At 53.5% G+C, this 21,663-nt stretch overlaps 1 protein-coding gene across 2 annotated transcripts; it reads left to right on the top strand.

The window, feature by feature from the left end:
• Positions 1-5,068: 5,068 nt before the first annotated feature.
• On the top strand, positions 5,069-16,416 carry BSND (barttin CLCNK type accessory subunit beta). 2 transcript variants are annotated; one of them, XM_033114879.1, is made up of 4 exons: positions 5,069-5,499; positions 11,326-11,420; positions 13,004-13,384; positions 14,299-16,416. In XM_033114879.1, exons 1-4 carry the CDS (start codon positions 5,323-5,325, stop codon positions 14,708-14,710), a joined length of 1,065 nt encoding a protein of 354 aa, XP_032970770.1. In that variant the 5' UTR covers positions 5,069-5,322; the 3' UTR covers positions 14,711-16,416. The 2 variants fall into 2 exon arrangements, with proteins under 2 accessions (XP_032970770.1, XP_032970771.1); XM_033114880.1 differs by having other exon boundaries at positions 13,115-13,384.
• Positions 16,417-21,663: the final 5,247 nt, after the last annotated feature.

The following is a 21,663-nucleotide window of genomic DNA, read 5'->3' on the forward strand; positions in this document are numbered from 1 at the left end:
GTAAGCGCACATTGACCAGGCAGGCTCAGTGCTAATGCATCAAATAGCAAACGCAGATTTCTCAGCCCAGTGGCAGGTATTTAGTTACTATGCAGTGATTGTCAGATTTTGTGAATAGAGGTAACCCCCCTCTTCCAAGTGCAAATTTGGTCACTGCTTCCATATTTCCTGTGATAGGGAGCTCGCAACTTTCCTTACTTTCCAGATATGGCAGAAATGTCTGCTTTCTGTCTAGCTGTATTCTGCATCCCTACATCTCCACACTTTTCCCATTCACAGATGATAAAACCAGCTCAGAGAGATGCAGTGACCTTCTCAGAGTCACACAGCAAGCAGGAGGGCAAAGTCCTGGGGCTCAGTCATCTGGATAAGGGTGGCATTTCCCAAGGGCCCACTGTATACTGGGCCAGGCCCTCTGCCATTGTTTCACATTCTCAAGGCTGCTCTGCTGCAGGTGGTGTTTCCATTTAACAGGCGTGGACACTGAGTCTCAGAAAGGTAAAACCACAGAGCACAAAGGCAGAGACAGTGTTTTCATTCAGGCCTGGAGGGGCTCCCTGCTGGAATCCTCCCACTTAGGCCTGGACTGTTTCAGGTCTCCACGTTTCTACCAGCGTCCCCTGCAGTCTCTTCTCAGCTCAGACCGGCCTGATCATACGCAGGTAGATGACGTCCCTCCTGGGTTGAGGACCCCTAGTGGTTCCCAGCTCACTTTGCATAATGAAAGCCCTTACACTGGTGTGAGTGGGGGCCAAGGTGTTTGGGTCTGAGGTCCCTCCTTCCACTGGCTCCGTCTTGCTCTCAGCTGCAGTCAGTCCTGCTCTGGGCTTTTGCACTTTCCCTCTCTCCAGCCAGAAGCTCCTTCCTAGGGCTCACTCCTAACCTCCCTGCACCTTTGTTCTGTCCCTCTCTTCATGAGGCAGTCCTTCACCACTCTGTTTAAAACCGAGTCCCACCCAGCCCCCTGCACTTCCAGCCTTCTTCCTGCCCTATTTGTTTATAACTCCTGTCATCATTTAATGTTTTATCTTTTAAATGTTTTTTGTGTGGTTGTTGTCATGCAGACACTCAGCTCCTGCTCCCTGCACAAGAACGCAGGACATGGTGAGGGCAAGAAAGAACAACGGAGCCATAGATAGGGGAGTCATACTACTATATCCTTGCTGGCGGCTGGTCGAGACACAAACGCAATAATTTGCCAGTACCCCAACAGGGGGGTCTTCCTGCACCCCAGTCTCGCTGGCAGCCGGGCGAGACGCAGGAAGTAGGATCCACACGATCCGCAATCCACCATCCACACTTGCTAACTGCAATCCGTGCTTGCTAGCTCAGCCCTGGCAGTTACATCAGTGGTCAGTGGCTAACTGGTTACAGCTGACGGCCAGCTACTACCCGAGCCAGCAGCACCTTACCACGTGAGGCCGAGAGCTTGGAAACTGCTCTCCTGGCTCTGTCCCTACAGTTGTTGTGTATTTCTTCCCACCAGAATATAAGCTCTCTGAGAGCAAGAATATTTTGTTTCTTTCCTTTACATTTGTATCCCTAAAGCCTAGGCATGGTGCCTGGCATGAGGAAAATGCTCAGTAGATATTTGTTGACCGAACAAATGAATCAATAAATGTCAGCTCTTATTATCATTATTGGACCTTCTCTCAGTCACCGAAGCCAGATCTCAGGGATCTTCTGTAATCCTTCCCCTCCCTCATCACTAATTCCTGGATCCCCATCTGTGCCTCCTTCCTTTGCTCTCTTCTTCTGTCTGTGCTTTGCCCTTCCCAGGTAGGATGAAGATGTAGGTTTGAATTTTGCCTTGTTCCTGACCTTGCTGTGTGATGTTGAGCTGGACACACACACACACAGACACACAGACACACAGACACACAGACACACACACACACACACGCACACACACACACACACACACACACCAGTTTCCTATATGTATCCCTAGGGGCTTTATCAGGCTCTCTGCAATTCCTACAGGGTTAATGGGGTTCCAGGCTGGAAAGCAGAGCCAGCCTGCCTCCCCAAAGTGAGGAATCTCCCCCAGGCAGGTGAGTTAATGAGTTGCAGGTGTCACTTGCAGACACCACCTTTGCCTGGCTGGAGTTGGAAGGTGTGGGGGGCGAGGGCTGGAAGACAAAAAAACCCTTTTCTTCTTTCTCTATCAGCTCATCTGTGAAAGCCCCAAGAAGGGGCAGGGACTTGTTCAAGGTCACCAGCGCCTTGGAAACTAAGCCAGGGCCACGGAGCCAGTCTCCTGTTGAGGCAAGCCACCTAACCCTTCTGAGCTGCAATGGCCTCATTGTTAACTGGGGACTCTTGTGCCCACCAGCAGGACACAGGGTGGAGGAGCCACATGAGGCTGGGTCTGCCACTCCGTAGCCCCAGTAGGCAATGGTTTGCTTCCTTGTCTCTTTCCTCCTGGGCTCAGTTGTCCTTCACTCACCACTCCGAGCCTACGTCTGGGACCTGCCACCAGGCCTGGGATGTCGGGGACTCTTGGAGCTCAGGCCTCTCCCATATTTTCCCTGTGCCCTCCCAAGCTTCTGTTACCTTCTGGGTTGCCTGGTGATCCAGCTTCCTGCAGCTCTCTACCTCAAATCAGTCGGAAATTTCCCAACTGGAAATTCCCAGGCCACTCTCCATCTCCACCCCAACAACTAATCCGTCATATGGGTTTGATCTTTCCCCTCCCTGCCTCTGAGCATCTTGGGAGGATCCTAAATTCCGTGGACAGGAAGAAAACAGTGGTTAGCACGCCCTCTGCTGGAAGACGTCAGACACCTGAACCACTCTTCCAACTTGCCCACACTTTGCAAGGAAGCGGTAGGTAAAAGTCAAAGACGCATGGGAGGCGAGCGGGAACCACGGATAACCCAACACTTCCGTTACACCAGACACACCTATTCCTTTTCTGCGTCCTCTCACCATAGCTCATAGTGGAAGAGGTTAGATTAGACCCATTTTACTAAGCATCTACTTGTCCTAGAGCTTCTTACTCATCACTCACATTTAAAAATTTTTTAAGAGGACAAAAAAGGGAGAAAGGAGGCTGGGTCATAGAGAGGGAAGAAAAGGTGGGGAGAGGAGGAGAGTGATTGGGTGAGCGGGAGGCCTCTCTGGAAAGGTGAAGGATCAGATAGATCCATCTACACTGGGGCTGTGGCTGTGTAGGTCCCGGTCGTCGCTCAGCCGCCGACACAGTTTGGGGAAATCTTGGCCAGTCCCTTCCACTCCCCGGGCTCAGTTTCCTCGCGTGTGAAATGGGCATGCTAACCCCTCCCCTATGCCCCTCTCGGGGCTGAGGGACAGGGGCATGACCGAAAAGGTGTGAAAGCGCCTTGTCGAGAGCATGCGGCGACCGCCACAAGGGGGCGCGAGAGGCTCCTGCTGGACAGCGACCACGGACATCCATTCCCATCGCCCACCAGAACGCCAGGACCCGAGAGAGCTGGCTAAGGGCCCTCTGGGCCTCCGTTTCCTTTTCTGGGAGGGGCACTCATTAGTTCCCTTCTCTGAGCCTCCATAAGATAATAATAGTATTTCCGGGGTGGTGGGTCTGGGCCTATTGATGAGCCCAGATTACAAAGCATTTTCTCCACCAGCAGGTCACTTACATGCACAATTACCCGAGAGGTGGCCCTGGTTTCACCCTCAATCCAAAGGTGACAAAATTCAAGCCCAGAACGGAGCCACCCGCCCAAGTTTACCTGGGGACTCAGACCTGGACATGAGTCAGTGACTCTCAGCCCTTCTCGGACTCCCCAGCAACCTCTCACTGGGAGCCTCTCCTGAGCTCTGTGATAGGGGACCTTCTCTGCCAACTGTAGGGTGTATGTAGCCCAGCTGGATCTGAGGGCTGGTAAAGGAGAAACCGCTGCTGGAAAAAGTGTGTGTGGGCAGGAGCAGCAGGTAGAGGGTATGGTGTGAACGGAGGTATGATGTCCAGGAAGCACAGCTCTTGCTGGAGAAGGGGGATATGGTGAAGACGACAAACAGGAAAATCCATGACGCAAGTCAGGATGCCGAATGGAAGCCATTACCCCACTTCAGCAACTCTGTGCAAACGACAAGTTAATGTTTTCTTTTAGACACTGACGGTCCTCATTTTCCTATAATCCTGTAAAAGAACCTGATTTTCTCCCATCAGCCTATCCCCAGAATTGGAATGCCACCATTGCAATGTCATTTTTAGGATTAAGGCATCTTCCTAGAGTAAGAGGCATGGAAATCGCTGTCAGTCATCCACACCCTACAGGGGCATTAAGACACCAGAGCCTTTCCAGGGGCCAGCTCACAGAGCATGAGAGAAGGGGAGAGAGGAAGCCAAGGAGGCCAGACCTGCAGACATCTCCAACTTGGGAGGTGCTATTATTATGCCCATTTTACAGAGGAGGAAAACTGAGGCACAGGGAGGTAACTTGATGAAGGCCACCTTGCCCATGGTAGAGGAGCCAAAACTCAATCCCAGGCAGTCTGCCTGGGCCCCAGAGCGCACACTTTCAACCACCCTGCTATAGCTAGGGAGTATCACATGATGGCTAGGAGCATGGCCTCTGGGTTCAAATCCCAGCTGCTGTGCCATTTGTAGCTCTGAGACCTTGGCAAAATGACTTATTGTCTGTGCCTCCGTGTGCTCATTTGTAAAATGGGATAGTAGTGCCTGCCTCACAGGATTCCCCTTAAATGAGAAATACCTGTAACATCTTTAAAACAGCTCCATGCAAGCAGACACTGTCCGGTAAATATGGGTTATTATTCTTGAACCCCGAATGGACACATGACCTTGAAGAGACTAGAATGCTTCGGGATTCTAAAATGTCAGCCTGTGGGAGCCTGGCATCTTCCAGTGGTATTCTGATGTGTTTTGGCTGCGGCATTGTACCTGGCTTCCCATGGCTGGGTGGTGTGGGTCCGCCTGTCCATCTAGCTCAGCCCCAACACAGGCAAATGAGGTGATGTCAAAGCTTGGCTGGGGCCCAGCCCCTGTAACCTCCCCCTCTCTCTCCTGGCTTGTCCCTCACTCAGAGTCACACACACACTTCAGCTGGGCCCAGAGGGAAGGTGAGAGGGAATGACGGTGGATGGTGGGGGCAGGGGCCATCCAAGCGTAGCTCCCGCAGCCTGGTGAACCTGTGTGCCCTGCAATTGTAGCTGGACTTGAGGGACTCTACCCTCCCTTTACCTTTAAGTCCGAATTTGCAGTGATTCCGGAGTGTCATCCCTCCCAGTGTGTGGTGTGTGGCTGTGCACCACACTGGTTCACCGGCGCCCCTCCACGGCGGTGCACGGACCTGACGGCGGCCTGGGGGGGCAGCCATGACAGACGAGAAGACCTTCCGCATCGGTTTCATTGTGCTGGGGCTCTTCCTGCTTGCCCTCGGTACGTTCCTCATGAGCCATGACCGGCCCCAGGTCTATGGCACCTTCTATGCCATGGGCAGCGTCATGGTGATTGGGGGCGTCATCTGGAGCATGTGCCAGTGCTACCCCAAGGTAGGCGGTGGGATGGAGGGGCAGGTCGGCTGGGGGTCAGGGGCCAGGGGCCAGGAAGTCTGGGCTGTGCCTCTATTCCAGGGTGTGCTGTGCCCCATCCTTCAATTATCTTTTCATCCTTCCCCCTTTCACCTCTCTTCTTCTCTCCACGTTCCTGATCATCCATCCATCCATCCATCCTCCATCCATCCCACCCTTACTCCCTTCCTTATCATAAGGATTGATCAGAAGCCCCCTGCCTCTGGAGCCCCGAACGAGGCACCACAGGGGAGACAGTAAAACCCAACCAACACACATTATCCGTGTGCTTGAAACCAAAGTGACGGTAGTAAGTGCTTGCCCCCTGTCAGGCACTCCTGCGTTCATGGTGAAGTTCAGTCTTCACCTGGAGCTTCTGGTACCTCTGTAGTTCCATTTTACAGTGGAGAAGCCCGAGGCTCGGAAAGGTGAGGTCTCATGGCTCTTAAGTGTCAGAGTTGGGATTGGAGCTCAGATATGTGTGACTTAAGGCACAGCCTCTACCTCGGAGGGGCAACCCTGTGCCTCAGAGTTACTGAGAGTTCTGAGGGGCTCAGGTGTAACCTTGATGGCATGAGTTGGTCAGTACTCTGTCCTTTGGAGTTTCAGTATACTCCTAGCCTTGCGTGTAACTTAGTGACAGGAAGAGCACTGGTTTGGGACTCCTGAGTTCTAGTTGCAGCTCTGTCCAAACTCTCTGTGTGATGTTTATCTTTCTGAGCCTCAGTTTCTTACATCTGCAAAATGGGGCCCCAACCCCCTATTTCTCCCAGCTCACAGTTATTATGAACAGAGAAGAGATGGGATGTAGAAATGTTTTATAAACTGTAGAGTATTGTATTTAGGTGAAGGGCTGTCACCATTACTGTCATTGATCCTCCCAACAGCCCTGTGGAATAGGCATGTCAGGAGTTGGAAGTTTTTAGTGCCCAGAAAAGTTTTTAGTGTGGCTTTTCTAAGGTCACACAGCTGGTCACACTCAGGGAAACAAAAATAGAAGCATGGATTCGAACTTGGGCTCTGTGCCTAACTGCTTGGAAGACTTTGGTCAAGTCCTTTCTCTCTCTGAGCCTCAGTTTCCTCATTTGTACAATGTGTGAGTCAGGAAAAGGGGATGGGAAAGGGGTTGCATGTAAGGGCCTTGCTGGTCCTGACATCTAGGTCTCTAGTCCCCACGCAGCCCCCACCACTGGCAGCCCCCTCCGCTCCTCCCCTCCTGTCTGGATGACTGTGCTGGGGGAGGGGGCCGGGGTAGGAGGCAGGAGGCTCCCCGGGGACCTGCACCTGGCTCTCCCCAGCCCTGCCCCCTCCATGGGTCAGCCCCAGGCTGTCAGAATATTTGGAGCTGGGGCGGTCCTGGCTGGTTTGTAGTCATTTACCCAGCAGTTTACAGTCAACTTGCCTCTGTCTATGAAATGCCCTGAGCAGAGGTCATGGGGGAGACAAGGTCCTTGGGGCCCAAGCTACCCACGTCACCACCTCCACCTCCATTGTCGTTCTCCTTCCGGTGACAAGGCTGGGCCCTGGGGGACAGCAAGGGGGCAGTGCGGGGGCACAGAGAGTAGTGTCCTTCCTGCCTTGTGCCCCTTTCCCAGAGGTGGCTCTGGGGTGGTGGGCAGAGTGACCGGGTGGCAGTGGGGGATGAGGGAGAGAGAGATGAGGGAGAGGGAATATTACTGCGTATTAATGAGTAACTGTTGATAGATTCACGTGTCCCGGTGTGTGGAGGCAGGATGGTGGGCTGGAAACACGTTCTGGTTTGCAACAAGCCCAGATTCAAATCCCTCCTCCCTCCTGCCCCACTTCTGTGACCTTGGCAGAGGGAGTCCCCTGCCTCTCCAGCCTTGCCGAGTGGGAGGAACCAGTGGGGGAGCCAGCCTCACGCCTGGCACAGAGCTGGTTTGAAGGCATTATTCCCAGGATTGGTGTTTTTGGCAGGGGCGGTCTCTGTGTATGTGCAGGTGTGAGTGCAGGGGTGGGTCTGCGTGGGTGTTAGAGCCAGCACACGAAGGGAAGGGAGGGAGGTGTGCTGTAAACCAGGGAGGCAGGCTTAGGGGCAGGGCCTGTCTCCCACATTGTTTCCTTGGTACCTGGGCCGGCCATCAGCCCTCAGCAACTGCGGGGAGGGGGGCCCATCCCCCTTCTCAGCGCCCTCCCCCTGCCTCTGGTGCCTGACAAATGGGAACTTCCTGGATTGAAGGAAACATAAACAAAAGGGACTGGAGTCAACCCATTAAGATATGGGGGTAAGGGGTAGTCGACACCAACATGAATGAAACTGCCCCTGTCTTTGAGGGGCTGCGAGTCTTGCAGGGAAGACGATTTTCTGCCTGACGGGGAGGGAGTAGGCTTCACAGAGAAGATGGGCTGGGCTTTGTGGGCCAAATACAAGTTCCCTGGGCAGAGAAGATGGGAAAGACGTTCCAGGAACAGCATGATCAGAGACACGAGGTGGAAGAGCAAGGCAGGTGGGTCAGCATGGCTGCTGGGGTGGTGGGAGAGGAAGGGAAGATGGAAAAGGGGTAGGGCTCAACTCCTCCGGGCCTCAGATGCCATGCTAAGGAGTTTGGACGTTACCCTTTAGTGGAGGGGACAAGACAAGGAAATGATCAGCTTTGCAGTTCAAGAAAGTTATCAGGCTGACATTGGGAGGAGGAAGGTTCAGGGGCAAGCAGACCAGGAGGGGAGGCTCCTTCTCTGGTCCAGGTGAGAGATGATGGTCTTCCAGATTAAGGCAGAATTTGAACCCAAGACTGTAGGAACTGGGCAGACATTTCCGGCTCATCAAATGTACAGTACCTGCTGTGGCTGGACAGGGCACTGGCACTACCATTTAGCTTATCTCGCTGAATTTCTCAAGTAGAGTTGGTCAAATGTGGTGGTCAGCTGGGTGTTAGGCTGGAGAGAGGAGGAGGAATTGTGGCAAGTCCAGTAAGTGGGGCAGTGAGAGACACTGCCCGTTAGCTGAGGTGGGGCAGGGGAGCTGGGAGAAAGGGAAGCATTGGCAGGGAAACAAGGTCTCTTCATGTCCAGCTTCTGCCTCTGCCCATAGGTCCCCATTCCCTACTCCTGCCTCCTCAGCTGGAGTCCAGGATCGGGCCCCCGATTGGTGGTGACTGATCTGTCCTCTCCATGGGCTCTCCTCACTCGCTCCCCCTCTGGAGGGATTTGTCTGAACTCCAATAGGCCTGTGCACTGTCCTGCTGAGAACTCCTCCAGGGCTCTCACTGTTTCTGGATAAAAGCTGAACTCCTTAGTCTGATATTTTGGGATCTTCATGGTCTGATTGCCCCTTTCCAGCTTCCACTCTGCCTGTCCCCCTCTCTTAAAAGGACTTGTGTTCTGAGCTACTTCTGCCTGTCCTTCTCCTCTAGGCTTTTCACAGTGACGACCACGATGATGACGGTGGTGATGGTGGTGGTGGTGATGAGGAGGAAGACGAGGATGATTCCTTGTCCATGAGATAATAAAGCAGAGGAAGGGGCAGATTCTAGGAAGCACAGAGCCAGCTGGCAAGTGCAGGGCGTCCTTCGTGGGTGGGAAAGATACCCAGGTCCCTGCGTCATGTCCAGACACTTGGGAAGCTCACCCCTCCCAGGAGTTCTGAGAACCCCTGCATCCACCATTCCCTTCTCCCCAGCAGGATGAAGCTTTTACAGTGCAGACAGTGTCCTTTACTCACTGTCCTCTATGGGAAGGGAAAAGGGGGCTGAACCTATGATGCAGTCGGGTCTCATCAAATATTTGTTAAACAAATTTCAGCTGAGGAGACCAAGACTCAGAGAAGGAAGCTTCATCTTCAGTGACATCAAACTATGATTTACTGAGCAGCTACTAGGTGTCAGGACCGTGCTGGAGGATTTGTTATATATTATCTCATGGAATCCTCACAGCATCCCCAGGAGACAGGCATCACTAGTCCGCTTTTTGTTTTTCAACTTGTGGTAAAATACACATAACACAAAATTTATCATCTTAACCATTTTTAAATGTACAGTTCAGTAATGTTAATTATATTCACATTGTTGTGCAGCAGACCTCCGGAACTCTTTGCATCTTGCAAAACTGAAACTCTTTGACCATTGAACGATAAGTCCTCAATCCCCCTCCTTCCAGTCAGTGGTAACCACCATTCTACATTCTGTCTGGATGAATTTGACCATTCTAGAGACTTCATATAAGTGGAATCACACAGAATTTGTCCTTTTTTTAAAACTGCTCTTTTTTTTTTTTTTTAAGATTTTTTTATTGGGGAAGGGGAACAGAACTTAATTGGGGAACAGTGTGTACTTCCAGGACTTTTCCAAGTCAAGTTGTTGTCCTTTCAATCTTAGTTGTGGAGGGCGCAGCTCAGCTCCAGGTCCAGTTGCTATTGTTAGTTGTAGGGGGCGCAGCCCACCATCCCTTGCAGGAGTCGAGGAATCGAACTGGCAACCTTGTGGTTGAGAACCCATGCTCCAGCCAACTGAGCCATCTGGCACTGGCCCACGTGGGAATCGAACCGGCAGCCTTTAGCATTGGGAGCACGGAGCTCCAACTGCCTGAGCCACCGGGTCGGCCCCAGAATTTGTCTTTTTGTAACTGGCTTATTTCTTCAATTTTATCCATGTTCTAGCATATGTCAGAACTTCATTCAGTTTATTTTTTTAATTGGGTAATATTGGAGAACACTGTTTTTCCAGGGCCCGTCAGCTCCAAGTTGTTGTCCTTCAATCTAGCTGTGGAGGGCGCAGCTCAGCTCTAAGTCCAGTCGCCGTTTTTAATCTTAGTTGCAGGGGGTACAGCCCACCACCATCCCATGCGGGAATTGAACCAGCAGCCTTAGTTTTAAGAGCTCTCACTCTAACCACCTGAGCCATCCAGCCTCCCCACCGGCAGCTCAGTGGTAGCTTGTTACATTCAATCTGGTTGTGGAGGGCACAGCTCACTGGCCCATGTGGGGATCGAACCGGCAACCCTGTTGTTCAGAGCTCGCGCTCTAACCAGCTGAGCCATCCGCCACCCCTCACTCCGTTTTAAGGCTGGATAACATTCCATTGCATGTATATACCACATTTTGTTTACTCATTCATCTGTGTGTGGACAGTCCGGTTGCTTCCGCCTCTTGTCTACTGTGAACAATGTTGCAAATATCTCTTCGAGGCTAACCCCATTTTACAGAGGAGCACAGAGAGGCCCTGGGAGGGGAGATGACCAGACCCCAAAGACAGGGCTCCTTCTGCCTCATCCCACTGCCTCCTTATGACCCACCTCCCCTCCGCAACCCTGTGCCCTCCACATGGGGCTGTACTTGCAGAGACCTCTTGATCCCTGAAAGTTCAGGTAGAGGTACTGGTGGGTGCAACCCCAGCCATACACTTCTCTATCCCCCACCACAGCCTCTGTGCCAAGAAACACATGACAATGACCTGCTTTCCACTCATTCACCATATGAATGAAGTGCTTCCTCTGTGCCAGGCACATTCTGGACATTGGACAAGGACCCTGAGAAATGACAAGATGTGATCTCCTTCAGGACAGGGATGTCTGTCTCACTGCCTACTGCCCCCTAGTGTGCTTGGCACACAGCACGTGCTCAATAAATGTTTGTTGGGTGAATATAGAGCCAAGTGGGAGCAGGAGCCCAGGGATCCATCCACTCACTGGTGCTGGGCCCTAAGCAGGATTCTCTCCTGTCAAAATGTGAGGCCCTGCCTAGTTGGGCCTCTCCCAGGGCATGTGGAGAGGTTAGGCCCATGGCCTGAGGGGAGCAGTGTGAAGGGCCTGTGTGAGCAGCCACAGCAAAGCCGGCTCCCCTTTGCCCTGCAGATCGCCTTCGTACCCGCTGACTCAGACTTCCAAGGCATCCTGTCCTCGAAGCCACTGGGCTTGCTGGAGAACGGGCTCACTGCTGAGATGAAGAGGTAGGTGCTGGGCCCTCCGAGGCTGGGAGTGGGTAGAGGGGAGGGCAGTGAGCCAGTCTCCCCTTACAGAGGAGAGTGAGGGAGTGGGGTGGAAGGGGAGGATGGTGTCTCCTTCCCTTGCTCCAGGCTTCGGCTTGGCCTTCCTACTTACTGAACATATACTATTAGAAATCACGGATTGTTTTGAACTCTCAATTCCATGAGGCAGCCATTATTATTCCCATTTTATAGATGAGGAAACTGAGGCTTGGGGACTAGTTCACTAGTGGCAGACCAAACATGAAAATCAGGTTTGACACTAAATCCCCAAAGGCTGTGACTGCTACTACCATAGCAAACAACAGAGCCCTGGGCTCTGCCCCTTACTGGCTGTGTGACTTTGGGAAAATGACACACCTCTCTTTGTCCTCTTTGTAAAATGTGGATACTAATGGTACCTTCCTTCTGGGGTTTCAGGGAGGGTTCAGTGAGCTAATATAAGTCAAGTGCTAAGACCAGAACCTGGCACACAGTAGGCCCTCTGTAAGCGTTTGTCATCATTAGTAAGAAGCATTTCCTATGTATCTGAGACCAAATCAGGCATTTTGTAGCCATGACCTCCTTCAGTACTCATAGAAACCCTGTGAAAGGGTGTGTCCAACCCTTTATATAGATGTGGAAAACGGAGGCTTAAGAAGTATAATCACAAGCCCCCAAACCTCACGGGGAGTCAGTGACAGACCAGATCAGACCTGCCTTCGTCCATGGAGGTGCTACGCCCTGACTCACAAGCCATGGCAGAGAGCACGCCAGCATTCCCCCTCCCTGCCCCTGGATGCTGTGACTTCATGCTCAGAAGGGCAGGCTGCAGGTCCAGGGTGTGTGGCTGGGGCCCTGGAACTCTCTCCACTTTGCTTGGGGAAGGAGGCAGTGATGGTATTTTCGGTTGCTGGCACAGAGAGTGACCAAATGTCTCAGGGGAATGAGGCGACAGAACCTGGGTGGGCATGGGGGCCAGCATCAGGATGAGTCACACGGGGAGAGCTGCTGTGACAGAGCTGAGGCTCAGGTCAGCCCGAGTCTGGGCTCCTTCTGGTTAGTCCCCAGTCCTAAGCAAGGGAACCTCACTTTCCAAAGGTTCTGCAGATGGCAGTAGAAAACATGGCGCCTGGGGCCCCACGCACAATGCTCAGTGTTTCAGTCACATGGGCAAGTCAGCTGGTCTCTGTGCCTCAGTTTCCTCCAGTATCTCCCAGAGTTACGGGGAGGGTGCCTGACAGAGCCCGGCAGGCAAGGAGCCCGCAATAGCCGCGCCAGTACTGGAGCTCTCATCTGAAAAGCAGGAACAATCGTTGTGCTTGTTCAGAATAAATGGGATGATACGCACAAAGCCGTTAGCCCACCAGCTGGAACCCAGCACACTCTCAGTCTTCTGGTCTTCATTTTGCAGTTGCACTTTTGGGGTTAACTTTGGGGACATGGAGTGAAAGGAACACAGGGCTGAGAGTCTGAGCTTGGCCACTTCCCTTCGCTTGCTGGGCCTCAGACTCCTCATCCATGAACTAGGTCCAGTGATGATAACCCCAAGGCTTCTTTGACATCAGGGAGACCAGGGGGACAGAGCAGGCAGGCCAGGGGCAGCACGGATGGCTGTTGGACGAATCTTCGCACACCCACCTGTTCTCTCTCCCGCCGCCTGCCGTTCACCCGTCCAGCCTGCAGCCCCCCTATGTCAGGCTGTGGGAGGAAGCCGCCTATGACCAGAGCCTCCCCGACTTCAGCCACATCCGGATGAAGGTCCTGGGCTGCAGCGAGGACCCCCGCCCCCTGCTAGTCCCTGAGCGGGCACAGCAGCAGCCGGAAGCCTGTGAGAGAGGAGCAGGGGGCCTTCCTGACGCTCAGGCCTGGATGGAGGCTGCCGTGGTCGTCCACAGGGGCTCAGAGGAGGACGAGGGAGAAAGAAACCCAACTCAGAGCAGACCTGGGTGAGTGTGCAGAGCGCAAGATTGGGGGTGCACCCACTTCTGGGTGGAGGAGGAGGGATGTGGGCCACTGAGGGGTGGTTGGGTTCATTTGGGAGGAGAGAGGGCAGTGGGGGTGGGGACACTCTGAGAGGCAGCAGGTGTAGCAGGCGCATGAGTCTGGGCTCTAGTCAGATGGGCCCGGGTTCAAATCCTAGCAGCTCTGCTGTATAACCTTGGCAAGTTTCTTATCCTCCTGAGCCTCAGTTTCCCCACATGGGAATAATCACTCCTACCTCAGAGGGTTGTTGTGAAGGTTGGGACAGTGCATTTAAGTGTTGGGCACACCATAGGCCTCTGTGCTCTTCGAGCGCCTGTCATGGGTAGCGGGGCAGTGAACCGGAGGACCTGAGTTCAAATCCAGACTGCTCCCGACGTGCTTGATGGCCTTGAGCGGTCACTCCCCAGCCCACTCCATGCTTGGCTGTGGGTTCCTCATTCATCTCTTGATTCACTCATCCGACCACCATTACCGGGCACCAGCTCCCTGCCAGGCCTTGAGGACCCCACCCTACAGGAGCTCCCAGTCCAATGGTAGAGGCAGATGAGGGAACAGATGGTGGTACCTAGTGTGATGGGGTCTGAGGGCCCAGAGGAGACCCCTGAGTGACGTGGTTTGGATAATAACATAATAGTCCATTTTTGAGCACTTACTATGTGTCAGGTATTGTGAAAAGTGCTTTGCACACATGATCTGCTATAAAGCTTAGAGACACCAGAGGAGTGAATACTATTATTTCCCCCACCTTACAGGGGAGGAAAGTGAGGCCCAGGCAGGTGAGCTCACCTCCCATGGCCTTGCAGCTAGTTTGCTGAAGTTTGGACCCAGGCAGTCTGACTCAGAGCTATCCTCTTCCTCTCTGGCTTTGCCCCTACAGCCCCCCAGCCTGTCCTCAGGGCCCTGCACCTTTGGCTTCCTTCCAAGATGACCTGGACTTGGGTTCCAGTGAGAGTGGCAGCCCCAACCCATCTCCACCTGAGGGGGAGGAGCCTGGCCCCCAGCCACGGGAGCCCTGGGCCTGCAGGTACAGGTTGGACCGCTTCCATGACTTTGCTCTGATCGACGCCCCCACGTCGGAGGATGCTCCTCCAGAGGGGCAGTGGCAGGACACAGCCCTGCCCAGCTACTGGCAGCGTTCCCCGAGGACAAAGGAGGACGAGGCGGCTTCGGATACAGGCGTGGAAGAGCCAGAGCAGGAGGAGGAAGACTTGTACTATGGGCTGCCAGACAGCCCGGGGGACCCCCTCCCAGACAAAGAACTGGGCTTTGAGCCCGATGCCCAGGGCTGAGACGGAACTGTCCCTGAGTGCTAGCCTGCAGGGCCACTAGCCCTGTGTGAACTCCTCACAGGGCCTCAATTTCCCTATCTGCGAAATGGGGTTGTATGGAGGTTCAAATGAGGTGGTGGATTCTAGAGCACTTGGAGAACTGTAAAACAACACACGGGGAGGAGGTGATTACTTTCAATGGACCATCGCCCATCCAGTTGTTATTTTGGGGGTGGGGGTAAAGGTGAAATGTGATTTGTTGTGAAGATTTGTGACAGCTGGGGTCCTCAAGACCCTTTTTGCCTTCCCCCAAAGCTGGCCTCTGAACAGGAGCCCTCCTTAGTGCTATGCCTGGGCCCATGACGCTGTGTGAAGGACTCCGTGTTCCTGTTCCTGTTGAGCCCTGTAGTCCACCTGGTAGCTGGCGTGAGCTGTCTTCACCCAGAGCTCAGCACGTCGCCACCGCCCACATCCCTCCTATGGCTCCCATTGCTCCAGGATCCAAAACCTTCCATGACTGACCTCTGCTGACCTCCCAACTTCCATCCTGGTCAGCCCCACACCGCACCCTCTGCTCCTCAATCCCGGGGCCATGTCCTCTCTCCTCCACATGCTCACCCTGCTGCCCCACACCCCTTCCCACACGGTCTGTCCCCTCTTCCAGGAAGCCCTTTGGTATAGATGTCCCTCCTCTGAAAGCCTTTCTTGATGTCACCGCTTCCTAGAACAAGTTAGTCCCGGCTCTTTGGTGCCACCTTTGGGCCTTTTTATACTTATCACTGGAGCATGACTGTTTGCTCAAGGCTAGCATCCTTGCTTTACTCACCTTGGTATCACCTGTGCCCAGAGTCAGAGGTCATTGAGGGTGTAAGGAACTGACCAGAACCCAGGAAACTTTTGCAGATAATGTTCTCCTCTCCCACTTCCCTAACGCTTTGACTCAGCCTCTTTACTCTCTGACACTCAAACCTACGAATAGCCTGCACAGGAGTCACAAAGCCAGGCAAAGAGCTCGCAGAGAACCTCCCTCCCCGCAGAATACGTCTGCATTGGGTTGGGATTGTGGGTGAAACGAACCTGCCTGGCTTAACTCAATTTGACTAAGGTGGTGTATACTGAGCATCTACTATGTGCCAGACACCAAGCCAGGACCTTCGGGGGAAAGACACATGAACTAACAGTTCTTGCTCTCCAAAGGCTCACAATCTAGTGAGCTTGGTTTCTTGTAAGTTAGGGACAGAGTGCAGATCAAGAGCAGAAGTGGGAGCAGAGAAGTAAAAAATTGGCACACCAGAGGCAGCAGAGTGACACACAATCATCTGGGGTCAGCGAATGCAGGGACAAATAGCCCAGCCTGCTTCAGCAGCCCCTGAAGATACCTACTGTGTTGTAGCATCACAGAGTAGTGCTTTTAGGATGCTGACCTCTGCCAAGCCCCTCCGTGTCTCAGCACAGAGACTATGGCAGCTTCAGAGAAAGGGGCAGTGGCACTACCTCAAACCAGGCCCACACACTCAGAGGTTGCACTCTGGGCCACCTGGGAGGGGGAGACCTTCACCTGGGCTGGGCCTCTAGATTAGGGCTGGGGGACCCAGCAGTGGGAAAGGGATCTCCTCCGTGCTGCATCAGAAGGGCACACCCCTGGGACCCACTCCCTCTTCTTTCTGGGTCATTCTATGTCCAGTGTGAAAGCCTTGGTAGTGAAAGGCATCGCGGGCTCATCTTTTGTGCCGTCGCATGTTCCCACTCCTTAGACGGGGGCGAGGTGTAGCTTGTCCCTGCACTCTGTTTACAAAGGCAGGGGGGAGGGGGACCTGCGTGACAAGCAGCACGAGCACGAATGGCTAAAATAAAAACGTTCTCAATGTTTAAAGGGCCACCTTCATTCGCCTGCAAATTCTTTGATGTAAAACCAGCTGCCCCCGCTCTGGACAGGACACATGAGCCATCATGAGAACCCTCTGGAAAGTGAACACCAAACACAGCGGTGTGAGCACGTGGGACAGCTGTGTGGTGTGGAATCTCAGAGGTGGCCCCAACGTCCCTGAATCACAACAGGTGGGCATTCCCCAGACCTTAGCAGAGAACAAAGACCCTCCGGCTGCAGGCCCGCCTGCAGAGAGATGCCAAACTTGTCCCAGGAAGTCGCGCCGAGGGCTTGGGGGCAGCAGACAGAGACGGGTGGGTTCAGGCTTTGGCTGCAGTTCTGGCTCCCCGACCGTCTTGCTGCGTGATGGGGAGACCACACACCTGGTCTGCTCAGGACAGTCCTGGTTTATAGCCAGTGTCCTTGCAGGGTTATTAGTAGTGCTCCCTTGCACTCTCAACGGCATCCAACTTAAATGATGAATTATATATTCACCCTACTCTGTGACCTTGGGCAAGTCCGGCTGCCTTTGTGGACTTGCAAACGGAGAAGATGGGTGCTGGTCCTTGACCTTCGCAGGGGTTAGGTGCTGGGGGTATCTGATGGATCCACTGCCGACGCCTACAGGAGACCACCAGGAGCCCCCCTGTAGCTAATAGTTGGGTGTATTACTCATTGTAGTGAGGGGAACAGAACCCCTGGGGACCATGAGGTGTCTCTGTAGGAGAGTGTGAGAAGGGACCTATTATGGGGTTTGGGCTTGTGTGAGGTGATTTGGGGGAGGGCCTAAGGAAGCGGGGCTCTGCTCTGGGTTGGATACTGTCAGGAAGCAGGGCTAATTGTGTAATGGCGCATCTTAATCAGTCTGATCTGGAAGAAGGGCAGACGAGACCCAAGCTGCAGGGGTAATTGGCAGAGAAGCCGCAGTCATCCTCCAACAGGAGAGGGTGACGTTTGGTCATTGTTGTGGCTGTGACAGTGGCCATGGCTGCCGAGTGATTCTGCCATCCCAGTCACAGAGTGGCTTTGTCTGATGCTGATGCTCTGTGAACTTGGTCCTGTTCAACAGGACACCGAGGCCGAGTGGTGAGGGCCCTGAGCTCCTGGCGGTCAGGCTGCTGCTCTCCTTCAGGTCGCACTGCTCCGTGGGTCCTGTTCGGGGGCCTGCTAGTGACTATGGAATAGAAGGGGAATAGAATGCTGTGGATTTCACTTGAAAAGAAGGGGCTGTAGCTTTTTAAAAGTTTGAAGAGCCGGGGCCAGCAGGCTCTTATTCCGTGCAGCTCTGACTATCCCGAGTTCTGTGATGCCTCAAGAGCTTATTACATGTGCAATCCCCCCGTCGTGCCCGTTCCCTTGGCATTGCTACCTTTCAGTGTCCTCTAAGGACACAGGCCTCAGGGGTGGCTCCTCCAGTTGGCCGATTAACTGGGCGGGCAAGAGGTCCCCAGGGCAGGTGGGGTGCTGAAGGGCCTGGAGGAACAGCTTTGGCAAACTCTGGAATTCCAGCTTTCAGCCCCAGGCTCCAGGGTTGTGTACCATGGCAGAAATTCCTGCTCTTTTCACCCTCCTGTCAGGTCAGAGGAACTTTGGAAGTTTCCACTGTCTGGGAGGAAAAGGCCCTGGAGGGATGGAGGGATGGAGTGATGGCCCCTGCCCTTAACTGGGAAAGAGAGAGGCCCTGGGGGAGGGAGTTCGGGCTCTGCTGGCTGCTTGCTGTGATCATGGGCATGTCGCAGCCCTCCCGGACTCTGTCTCCGTTGTCTATCCAATTAGGTGGAGGTGGACAAGGTTACACTTCTACTCCTACTCCGTAAGCACTGTGCCCCCTCAAGACTATTACCCTATCTGGTCCTTGCAACAGCCCTGGGGACGGATCTATCCACCCCACATTTCAAATATTTGTTGTGAATCCCAGACGCCGGAGTCGGAAAGACCTGGGTGTGCATTCAGCCTGTGCCAGGTCCTTGCTGTGTGACCTTGGACATGTCACTGCCCCTCTCTGAGCCTCCACATTCACATTTATGCAGTGGGGAGGATCATACCTAAATCTCAGGCTGTCATGAGGGAGAACTAATGGGTATAATGCCTCTTGCACATCACAGGTGCGCAAACAATATCAGTCTCCTTCCCCTCTTCAGGTCTTGGTTTCTTTATCTGCTCAGTGGGGATCAACTCTGTCCTGCTTATGAATCGACAGTGAGTGAGTGGATTAAGATGCAGGTGAAAACTCTTTGCAATTGGTACAGAAAACCTACAGTGTGCCAGGTGTCAAGGGGCAGGTCAGGTGACAGCGAGCTAAGGCACAAATGAAGCACCTTTCTGGGGATGGGGAGGAGGGAGCCGAGTGCTGAGTGAGAGCGGCAGCGTCCCGGGAGCAAGGAGGAGGAGCAGGATCCTTTGCGCCTGGTCAGGCAGGCAGCAACCAACGTTATCGATCATCTGCTGGGTAACGGGTGCTCCACGTGTGTGAACCTGCTGAGTTTAATCCTCCCACCAGCTCTGAGAGGGCTATTCCGGGGGCAGAGCTGGGATTCACATGTAGGTCCTCTGAGCCTGTGCTCTTTTCACGCACCTGGTCCACACATATAACAATACTCAGTGATGCACCGGCTCCACTATGTTCACCTGATTGAATTTCATCCTCAAGACCTGCAAGGCTGGGGTGTTGCCCCATTTTATGGATGAAGAAACTGAGGCTCAGAGAGGTTGAATAATCTGCCCATCCTCCCAGAGAAGGGCTAAATGGAGGAGGAGAGGTATAGCTACTGGGCCTTCTATTCATGCCTGGAACCATCCAGTAGTCCCGGGTGATTCTGACCATCGTAAGGACAGAAAGACACATATCAACCAATCAGAGAGCAAGGTTCCATCAAGCACCTACCTGTGCCTCTTCCTGATCTAGTGCTGAGGGCAGACACACCCCTGCTCCCACACCTTCCATGACTCCCTATTGCACACGGGATAAGGCCACATTTCTGAGCCTGGCGTCTGAGGCCACATGGTCTGTCCCCAACTGCCCTTTCCAGCCAATGTGTCTACCACTTCCTCCCATGCAGCAGCCACTGTAAACCTGACCCTTCACACTGTCCTGCTTGTTTCCTCTGCCTAATGCCCTTCTTCCCCTTCTCTATCATCCCTCCGGGCTTGGCTCACATTCTACCCGTTCCCTGGAGCCTGAATTGGCCTTGCTCACCCCTCCCAGGGCTGAACCCATCTGCACCCACGCTCTCCTCCCAAATGGTGTGTATCACTCTGGTCCCAGCGCTTCCCATGTGACTGGCTATGCATGTGCCAAGCTCCCCACCGGGATTGGGGGGTCCTTCAAGGGCGTCTTCCTACCCCTACCCCTATTTCTATGCCCAGGACTAGGCAAAAACAAGCGGCAGTAGTGCTGGTGGGCAGGATGGAATTGACCTGAATTGAACTGAACCAGGTGCCCACTGGGAAAGCTCGTGGGCCCACGCACACAGACTGCATAGCAGGCATGAGGCGTACTGGCTTTGGCACAATCAGCCTGAGCTTGAGACCCGGTTCCCCCGCCCCCCCGAGCTCTGTGACTTTGGCCAAGAGACTCACCCTTCTGGTCCTCAGTTTCCTTATCAATAAAATAATATCTACGTAACAGCATGTTGTGAAAATTAGCTGAGATCATGCATAGTGAGTGCTCAGTGTGTGCTTGGTGCCTGGGGAGCCCTCGTAAATGCAGTTATCATTTGTAGGCATGAGGGAAATGTGTACAACGTGCAGACGTCAGGAGCCAGTGGAGACGTGGGGTTGGCATCCAGCACTGTCTCGTCAGCACTTCTCAAACGCAGGCCAATGGACATGGCTGGGCTGGCAGCATCAGACTCTCCTGTGAAGTTTTAAAAGTCCAGTGTCTTAGAACCACCCTAGAGAGGTCTGGGGTGGTCTGACTTTTGAATAAGCAAGCCAGGTGATTCTAAAGCACACAAGGGCTCAGTCTTTTGTTTTTAAATTGGTTGCAAGGACTGGGATAGTTGGAAGGGGGTTGTCATGCAGGGTCTCAGCTCCCGCTCCCCACATAAAAACGCAGGACATGGTGAGGCCAAAAAGGAACACCCACGGAGCCATAGGTAGGGGAGTCATATCTCTATACTCTCGCTAGCACCTGTGTTGGAGAAACAGGAAACAGGAGACACACAATTCTCAACCCTCACTGAGCCACTTGCAGGCTCAGCCACCATCTTCTTGCTAGGCCCCCATTTTCTGCTAGCCTAGCCATGGCAGTTATATTAGTGCCCAATGGCTCACTGGTTACAGCTGACGGCCAACTAGCCACAGCTGATGGCCATTTGATCACAGTCGATGGCCATTTACTACCTGAGCCAGCACCTTTCTATGTGAGGCCGAGAGCCTGGAGACTGCTTTTTGGGGCTCTGTCCCCACAGTCATATTACTATATTCTCGCTGGCGGCTGGGTTGGAGACACAGGAAGCAGGAGCCACACTATCCGCAACCTGCCGTCCACTTCTCTGACAACCAACCCCACTTGCTAACTGCAATCCGCACTTGCTAGCTCAGCCACGGCAGTTATATCAGTGGCTAATGGCTCACTGGTTACAGCTGATGGCCAACTAGTCACAGCTGATGGCCATCTACTACCCGAGCCAGCACCTTTCTACGTGAGGTTGAGAACCTGGAAACTGCTCTCCGGGCTCTGTCCCCAGAAGGGTCCAGGGGAGGTGGGGTTTGCCAGCCAGGATCTAAAAAGGTGATGAAGGAACAAGGGTGTCTCAGGCAGAGGTTATGGTATGGGCAAAGCCCCATGGGAGGGGAGATGGTCCTGAGAACCTGGAGGAGACTAGCATGGCTGGAGTGATGGTGGGCGAAGTCAGACAGGGAGGCTGGAGCTTAGTCATGAGGCTCCTTGAATTCCTGCTGTACGGCTCAGATTTAATCTGATGGGCAAGTAGGATCCATTGATGGTTCTTGAGCAGAGGAGTGACATGAAGAAAGGAATCTTTAGGGCATATTCTGGTTAATAAGTGCAAAAGGGAATGGAGGGGATACAGTGCGGGCGAGAAGGCTGGTTCATAGCCTGTGGCAGGAATTCAATTCCCAAGCTGGCCTGTGAAAGGTTTTT

Source organism: Rhinolophus ferrumequinum, chromosome 9 (genome assembly GCF_004115265.2).
Source record: "Rhinolophus ferrumequinum isolate MPI-CBG mRhiFer1 chromosome 9, mRhiFer1_v1.p, whole genome shotgun sequence".
Taxonomy (NCBI): domain Eukaryota; kingdom Metazoa; phylum Chordata; class Mammalia; order Chiroptera; family Rhinolophidae; genus Rhinolophus; species Rhinolophus ferrumequinum.